Genomic DNA, 9024 nt, shown 5'->3' with positions numbered 1-9024 from the left:
AAATACTCTGATGTCCGTCTTTTTACTTTTTTCTGCCATTTTTCTACCTGGCTGGCTGGCTGGCTGGCCGGTCTAGCTGCAACACACATTTACACAACATATGCTACAACCTTTTCTAATTTTAATATAGTTTGTTTCATATTGGCTGGCTTCCAACAATAGCTGAATTTGTAAAGCTAGTGAGCACCAATTCCGTTTCTGTGGTGTTTGCTATAATCTTTAAAAAAAAGGTGAAATAAAATACATTTAAAAAAGTTCACTAGCGACAACTTAGCTTTTGCAACGAGACCATTAAATATATTTAAGACAATGGTATAAGAGAGTGTAGTTCTGTTCAGTTTGGACTTCAGTTTATCGCTAACCTTATCACAGGGACTTTGAAGCACTACAGCTGCATGCTGATCTTGGAATAAACTGACGATAGCAAAGATTCCATCTTTGACGACGCCACATTAATGGAATAGGTACTAGCTAGCTTGCTAGTTAATGTTTGCTTTAGTTTGCGCGCTAGCTCTGCAAATTCAGCTAGTGTGTGAACCCTGCCAACATAAAAATGTAAACATTGCTATGGCGCGATTGCTGGATTAACCTCACGTCAGTTACGTACATTGAGTGCCTTTCGGATAGTAGACACGAACCCTCTATTACCTTGCCAGCTAAAGAACAGGCAGTGGATCAAACTATTGTGAGGCAAAGGGCGGGGTGGTCGCAATCTTTTGAAACTTAAAAAGGCGCCATTAAGTGTCTATAATCAGCACAACTGCTTTCATTGCGTATTATTAATATTATTGAAATTACATAGTTATGTTTACAGTGATAGATTGGGGGGGACAAATCATATTTTTCCCAGGATGGGGGGGTCGTGTCCCCCCCGTCCCCCCTGGGATTTCCGCCTATGGATGAGTGAATGATTGCTGGGAAGTCAGGCGCAGGGTGATAACAGGAGAACTTTAATATACACCCTGGCCCAAAGGCACAGGCGAAGCAGCACAAAGCACAACCATGGTAACATGAACCGGATAAACAAAACAAACAAACCTAGGTTTGAAACAACCTAGAGCAAGCCAGAACAATTCCACACACAGACATGGAGGAAACAAAGGGTAATATACATTAAGTCTGATGAGGGAATGTGAACCAGGTGTGCGGGAAAACAAGATCAAACAAATGGAAAATGAAAGGTGGAGCGGCGATGACTAGAAGACCCGGTGACGTCGACCGCCAAACACCGCCCGAACAAGGAGAGGGACCTACTTGGGCAGAAGTCGTGACAGAGAGAGAGGTTGAGTATTTTCATCAGTACACTAATATGTTGGTTGTATTTTAGAAATATATTACACGTTTTTATCTTTCTCAAAAACAGACATTTGTCTTCAACCTTCACATGAGAGCCTGGATTGGTCTGACTGACTCTGTTACTGAGGGGACCTGGGAGTGGGTGGATGGCACATCACTGACCACAGGGTGAGAGATTTGACCATTTAACCTTGTGATATGGAGATAAAAAACAGCTTCCAATCATGTTCATATAAATGTATGTTTAAAAACAGGAATGTAATTCAATGAGATCTATAGATGTATTATAGATAGCAGGTAATATTTACAAATGAAAATGTAATCGAAAGAGTAAAATGTGTGTTGATGGTCCATTCTTGATAATGGTATGATCATCTTACAGAGTGTGTCTTTAAAGCAGAGAAAACATAGGACCATGTATATAACTGAGGAGGATGTTTGTACCACAGTGTCTGACTGTCTGGTTCTCTGTGTTGTTTAGGTACTGGGGGACAGGACAGCCTAATAATGGTGGTCTGTTCTCTGGGCAGGAGGACTGTGTTGAGATATACTATGGACAAGATGACCATGTAAAGACATTTAACTGGATCCATGAGAAAGTGGTGTAACAATAACCTACTGTTGGAGAATACAATCCTAGGGGAGTGACCTTGGACCTTCTGTAATAGGGTTGAAATGAGGAGATGAATCTGATTGGCTTAGTGTCACAGCGAGACATAGAGGAGGAAGAAGAAAACTTAGAGAATGAGGAAGAGAGAAAAAATAAGACAAATAATTGTTGTGTTTAGATTTAGAGGAGAGTATGAAGACATACTGTACTCTGTAAAATGATTCTTCATTAGTTTCGTTAGAAACATGTCATGTGATTTGCAGTAGGCTTATGCTTAGTAAAAAAAGGTGGGACAAATTATTAACTTATGTTTATCACTTTAATATTAAGAATAACAAAGTCACGGATTAATAAATAAAGAACAATGTTCTTTAACAAGGTCTACCAGCTTCCTGATTGAATGTGATTGGATACTTTAAACAGTATGAACTGGACACACACAGAGGGCAGAACAGTACTGAAAGGAAACATTCACACACACACCACACACACATCCACACACACCACACACACACACACACACACACACACACACACACACACACACACGCACACGCACACGCACACGCACACGCACACACACAAACAAACAAACTATGCTAATGAAAGCCATGAAAGCCACTAGTCTGTGAGTGTATTGTTATCTAATCATTACACTATATCTATAAGGGCTCAGGGCCAGACCCAGATGCAGACACAGGAGGCAGATGGTTTGAGTGTTTGAAATGTATTCATTCCAAAAGGGGTAGGCAAGAGAATTGTCGTGGACAGTCAAAAGATCAAAACCAGATCAGAGTCCAGGAGGTACAGAGTGGCAAGCAGGCTCGAGGTCAGGGCAGGCAGACTGGTCAGGCAGGCGGGTACAGAGTCCAGAAAACAGGCAAGGGTCAAAACTAGCAAAGGAGGACTAGCAAAAGAGTGAATAGCAAAAACAGGAGCATGGGAAAAACACGCTGGTTGACTTGAAACAGACAAGACGAACTGGCACAGAGAGACAGGAAACACAGGGATAAATACACTGGGGAAAATAAGTGACACCTGGAGGGGGTGGAGACAATCACAAGGACAGGTGAAACACATCAGGGTGTGACAATATCAGACTTTCACAACAAGGTCCAAATTCAGATGTTATCTGTGTACAGCAGCGAAGTTCCTCCTCTGTTACAGACCAGTTACAACAAACAGACTGACTGAAGAGAGAGACCATCTTCAGGCAAAGCTTTGTTACTAAGTTTCTCAAAGTGTTCACCTTTGCTCTTCAACAGATCAGATACTGGATACTTTGAATCCAATTCCTACTTCCTCTCCACTGAGAAAAAAACCTGGGTTTCCACCATTGTTCCACCATTTTAAAGTAGTCAAAGTTGTCAACTGGGTTGGTTCCCTATAGGTTGTAGCCTCAATGGTGCTGCCCATACTGTCACAGACGCTATAATGGCACATATATGAAGATGAGTCCTCTATCTATCTCTATGGGTCAAGGTCACAGTAATAGAAGGAAGACACTGAGCTTGCAGAAAACAGCCAGTAGGGGGAGACAAACACTTATAAAAGTAGGTATTATACCCAACATGGGGGACTTTTCTGACCAGCATCACATTGACAAGCAGATTATAGACAAAACCTAAAACGGACCCTTACCTTAACCCTAACCTTCACCTAATTTTAACCAATTCAGAATCTGAACAGATTATACATTTATGATTGAAGTTTAAAATGAAGCCTTTTTCTTTCTATATGTCCTGCTGTGCTTGTGGTGAATGTCATTTCAGTTGATTTCAGCATGCGTTGCTGTGCCAACTCGTATTTAGCCATACCACTGTCTTCCTTTAATAACAGCTTCCTGTCTGTCAGTGGTTGGTGGTTATTAGCAGACCTGGGTCCCGAATTCATTAGGGTATACCATAGCAAAAATGTTTTACAACAGCAAATGAAAACACGTTATTCTTATTGGACAGGTACAGTTAGTCCCTTCCTGTTTCAGTTTGCTTTCTTCCATTTGGTGCCTAATGAATGATTGGTTGAGCTTGTCTGGCTTAATGGAACCAACAGAATAGTCCCAAACGCTAAAATTATTTGACATTTTTCATATAGTTTTTAAACCAAGAGTCACGATCGTCACTGTAATCATACTCAGACCAAAGCGCAGCGTGGAATCGATTCGACATCTTTTTATTATAAGAGAACCGAACAAAAAACAATCTGCGGTGGAAGGTGGCCGAGCTAAAGCGATTTTTGTCAGAACATCCCAAAAAATCGGTCTTCTCACAAATTAAGATGATTAAGATGCCGACACCATTTCCATCCCCTTCACCGTGGAAACGGCCAACGGAACTGGAGGAACCTTTACCGTCTGAGCCACCAACGATCGCAGCTTCACTTCCTCCTTCCCTGCCAGCATCTCCATGGTGACTGGGGGTGGCGCTGCCAATGGTACGGTGAGRCTCATGGCGCCCGCCATCACCCCGTCAGGAACGGATATAACCCTGACCACCGAGGCCGCTGGAGCCACAGACTTGAACAACGCATTCCTCCATCTCTCCGTTGTCAGCAAAGTAAGGGTCTTGTTTCAAAAATCTAAAATAGTCTCCTTTTCTCATATCCTCTCTCCCTCTCAGCCACTGATTTGAAGGGAATATGTTTCTGTAAGCTACCAGTTGTTATCAATCAATCACATTTATTTATAAAGCCCTTTTTTACATCAGCCGATGTCACAAAGTGCTGTACAGAAACCCAGCCTAAAAACCCAAACAGCAAGCAATGCAGATGTAGAAGCACGGTGCCTAGGAAAAACTCCCTAGAAAGGTCAGAACCTAGGAAGAAACCTAGAGAAGAACCAGGCTCTAAGGGGTGCACAGTACTCTACTGGCTGTGCCGGGTTGAGATTATAACAGAAAATGGCCAATATGTTCAAACGTTCATAGCTGACCAGCAGGGTCAGATAATAATAATCACAGTGTTTGTAGAGGGTGCAACAGGTCAGCATCTCAGGAGTAAATGTCAGTTGGCTTTTCATAGCCGATCATTCAGAGTTAGAGACAGCAGGTGCGGTAGAGAGAGAGAGAGAGTCTAAAACAGCAGGTCCGGGACAAGGCAGCACGTCCAGCGAACAGGCCATGGCTCCACATCCGCAGGCAGAACAGCCGAACCTGGAGCAGCAGCATGACCAGGTGGGGTGGGGACAGCAAGGAGTCATCAGGCCAGGTAGTCCTGAGGCATGGTCCTAGGGCTCAGGTCCTCCAAGAGAAGAGAGAGAGAGAGAGAATTAGAAGGAGCAGGTAGTCCTGAGGCATGGTCCTAGGGCTCAAGTCCTCTGAGAGGAGAGAGCGAGAGATAAGGAGAGAGAGAGAGATAAAATGAGAGAGAATTAGAGAGAGCATACTTAAATTAACACAGGACACCGGATAAGACAGGAGAAATACTCCAGACATAACAGACTGACCCTAGCCCCCCGACACATAAACTATTGCAGCATAAATACTGGAGGCTGAGACACGAGGGGTCGGGAGACACTGTTGCCCTGTCCGACGATACCCCCGGACAGGGCCAAACAGGCAGGATATAACCCCACCTACCTTGCCAAAGCACAGCCCCCACACCACTAGAGGGATATCTTCAACCACCAACCTACTACCCTGAGACAAGCCTGAGTATAGCCCACAAAGATTTCCCCCATGGCACGAACCTGAGGGGGGCGCCAACCTGGACGGGAAGTTCACGTCAGTGACTCAACACACTCAAGTGACGCACCCCTCCTAGGGACCGCATGGAAGAGCACCAGTAAGCCAGTGACTCAGCCCCGAGAATAGGGTTAGAGGCAGAGAATCCCAGTGGAGAGAGGGGAACCGGCCAGGCAGAGACAGCAAGGGCGGTTCGTTGCTCCAATGCCTTTCCATTCACATTCACACCCTTGGGCCAGACTACACTCAATCATAGGACCTACTGAAGAGATGAGTCTTCAATAAAGACTTAAAGGTCGAGACCAAGTCTGCGTCTCTCACATGGATAGGCAGACCATTCTATAAAAATTGATCTAGATGGGAGAAAGTCCTGCCTTTTTTTTAAATTCTAGGGACAGTAAGGAGGCCTGTGTCTTGTGAACATAGCATACATGTAGGTATGAAGGCTGGGGGTGCTGTAAACTCAGTCAGGATATATGTAGTGTATATGTCAATTAACAGGATCCAAAATAATTTTAGCAGTTACAAAATTGTGACCTTGTGAATTCATACATACATCATATAATATGATATAGTCATATCATGTATTATATTATCAAACTAAGGCTGGTGGGAGTCATATCATGTATTATATTATCAAACTAAGGCTGGTTGGGAGTACATCATGGTATTATATTTATCAAACTAAGACTGGTGGAGTCATATCATGTTAGTATATATCAAACTAAGGCTGGTGGGAGTCATATCATGTATTATATTATCAAACTAAGGCTGGTGGGAGTCATATTCAAGTAGTATAATTATCAATCTAAGGCTGGTTTAGTCAAGATGTATTATATTATCAAACTAAGGCTGGTGGGAGTATATCATGTATTATATTTCAAACTAAGGCTGGTGGGGAGTCATATCATGTATTATATTATCAAACTAAGACTGGTGGGAGTCATATCATGTATTATATTTTCAATCTAAGGCTGGTGGGAGTCATATCATGTATTATATTATCAAACTAAGACTGGCGGGAGTCATATCATGTATTATATTATAAACTGAATGGAGCTAAACACAGGAAAAATCCTAGAGGAAAACCTGTTTCAATCTGCTTTCCACCAGACACTGGGAGATTAATTCACTTTAAGCAGGACAACAACCTAAAACAGAAGGACAAATATACACTGGAGTTGCTTACCAAGAAATGTAATCGCTGCCAATTGTGCTTCTGCAAAGTATTGACTTAGGGGTGTGAATTCTTAAGTAAATTCTATATTATATTTTACTTTTCAATACATTTGCAAACATTCTAAAAATATGTTTTAACTTTGTCGTTTTGGGGTGTTTTGTTATTGGTGAGAGAAAATATATTTACCCCATTTTAAATTCAGTCTGCAAACAACAAAATGTGTAAAAGTCTAGGGGTGTGAATACTTTCTGAAGGCACTGTATGTTAAGATAAATGTCTAATTGTAAGTCTGATAAATGACTCAAATGGAAATGTAATAGAAATTATGGTAAATAATGTATTGTGTACTTTGGAGTCACTTTTATTGTAAATAATAGAATACGATAAAGCTACCTGAGTTAAAGAGTTACAACGGTTAACAGAATCATCTTAAATTAGATTATCTTAAATTTGTTTGTCTTTATTAAAATTGCATGGCATGCACAAGTCATCTCCCGACATGGATCATGTTATATTGAGGTTCCTCGGTCTGACCATGCTGAATAAGAGGTTTTACACCACAGTGTATTTCACACAGGAGGATTTCAACCAAACCAAATAGAAGGGATGATGTACCCTCTAAATAATCAACACTCTATCACCACATTACATGTGTACTACATTTAGTGTGTATACTTTATACGTTTTCTTACATGAGATTTATACATTAGGTGAAGAAGTCAAAACACGGGCAGGTATTTATGACATAGCTACTGAAAGAATGTTGATGCTAGTGTTGAAGAGCAAGTCTCCTTGAGCCGCATGTTTGAAGTTGGCCGAGTGCTGACCTGTTGAGGCAGGTCTGAGTGTTGTTGGGGCTGGGTCTTGTTCTTCCCATGTTGAGACTGGGCCTGGTTCTTCCATGTTGGAGGCTGGGCTGGGGGTGTTGAAATGGTCCATATGCTGCTTTTTGTTGAGGCTGGGCTGGGGCGTTTTGAGGCTGGGCTGGTACTACCCCTGTTTATTGCTGGGACTTGTGCTGGTGCTCCTGTTAGGCCCTGTGTGCTGGGGCCTCCGTCTCTTGCCCTGTAGGGTAAAGGAACCGTACACCATAAATAGCAACACAAGAATATGATGGCGAGAGTAAGCAGTACCTGAAATATAGAAGAGATGTAGCACTCCGGGCTCTGGTCCTCAGCACAGTGCTTCATTGGACATTGACACCTGGCTGTCGTTTACAGCAGAACCAGTTTCCACTGGCATGCAAGATGTCACTAATGTAGTGCCCTGTGGAACAAGGAAGACAGTCTAGGGGTCAGCTTTGTGGGTAATAGAGGTGTGTTTAACAGTTTAAACATGTGTAAAGTTTTTGAAATCAGAGATAAAAAATACACGTGGCATATAATTAGGCATGCTCTCCATTCTTTTGAATTAAATTGCATGAACTCTAAACATATTCAGTGCTTGTTGGGATGGCACTTCACTCTGAAGCCTGCAGCCTTTCTCGCTTGGCGAAATGCTATTGGGGGTCTAATTATCCCTACACAGGATCCCACAATGGCGGACCGTGGACAATTTTGGCCACAGGTGAATTATTTGGCCCCCATGTTTTCTGACCGCAAAAATGTTCATATTTAAAACGCTGTAAAACACACAGCAAATCAGTCCAAGTGATTTTCATTTGGAAATCTGTTTCAAAGTATTCCCACGCACAATAAAGAGAATATGTGATTGTACACAAATGTAAGCAAGTTTGAAATGAGTCAAATATTAATTCTGTTTGCCTTCTTACGGTCAATTTGCACGCACAATTATTTGTAATTTTTTGTTCCATACTATGAAATCTGGATAGACAAAAAATGTCATATTGTATTGTGCATTGGATTGTGTTTTATGGTATTTACTTACCGGAGTTTGCGGAGCCTCCAAATGAGAGACTACGCCAGTCAGCTGGTAGTACCATTCACTGACTCACTGGCTGCTGCTTCTGTAAGAAAACACATGTGATTGGATTCTCATTTCCTCTACAGTCCACCACACGTCTACATCCACTACATCTAGTCTACTCAGGAGGTCTACTATATCGTGTACTCCTCATAACTATCTCAGTGTTCTGTCATAACTTATTTTTCACTGGTTTCTCTCTACTCTCTCTCTCACACTGAGGCTGTCCACAGAGCATTTCCCTGGTTCCTGGTCATTTGAATCTGAGGGGTCAAATATACATATAAGAGCTGTGAAAACGTGGTCCTTGTCTGAATGCTCTGGCTAAAACAGCT

The 9024-nt window shown here is 42.1% G+C and overlaps 1 protein-coding gene across 1 annotated transcript in view; it reads left to right on the top strand.

The window, feature by feature from the left end:
* LOC112069016 (C-type lectin domain family 4 member E-like) overlaps nt 1-2186 on the top strand; it is a gene marked incomplete at its 5' end in the record, with an annotated part of 13110 nt that extends 10924 nt beyond the window's left edge. The window contains 2 exons of the mRNA XM_070438362.1: nt 1364-1464; nt 1778-2186. Of these exons, the coding sequence (XP_070294463.1) occupies nt 1364-1464; nt 1778-1904 (228 nt within the window). The remainder of the gene's footprint in view (nt 1-1363; nt 1465-1777) is intronic.
* Between the last annotated feature and the right edge of the window lie 6838 nt (nt 2187-9024).

The sequence above is a fragment of the Salvelinus sp. IW2-2015 genome, unplaced genomic scaffold (assembly GCF_002910315.2).
Source record: "Salvelinus sp. IW2-2015 unplaced genomic scaffold, ASM291031v2 Un_scaffold845, whole genome shotgun sequence".
NCBI classification, from domain to species: Eukaryota; Metazoa; Chordata; class Actinopteri; order Salmoniformes; family Salmonidae; genus Salvelinus; species Salvelinus sp. IW2-2015.
This window is presented reverse-complemented; position numbering and strand designations above follow the sequence as displayed.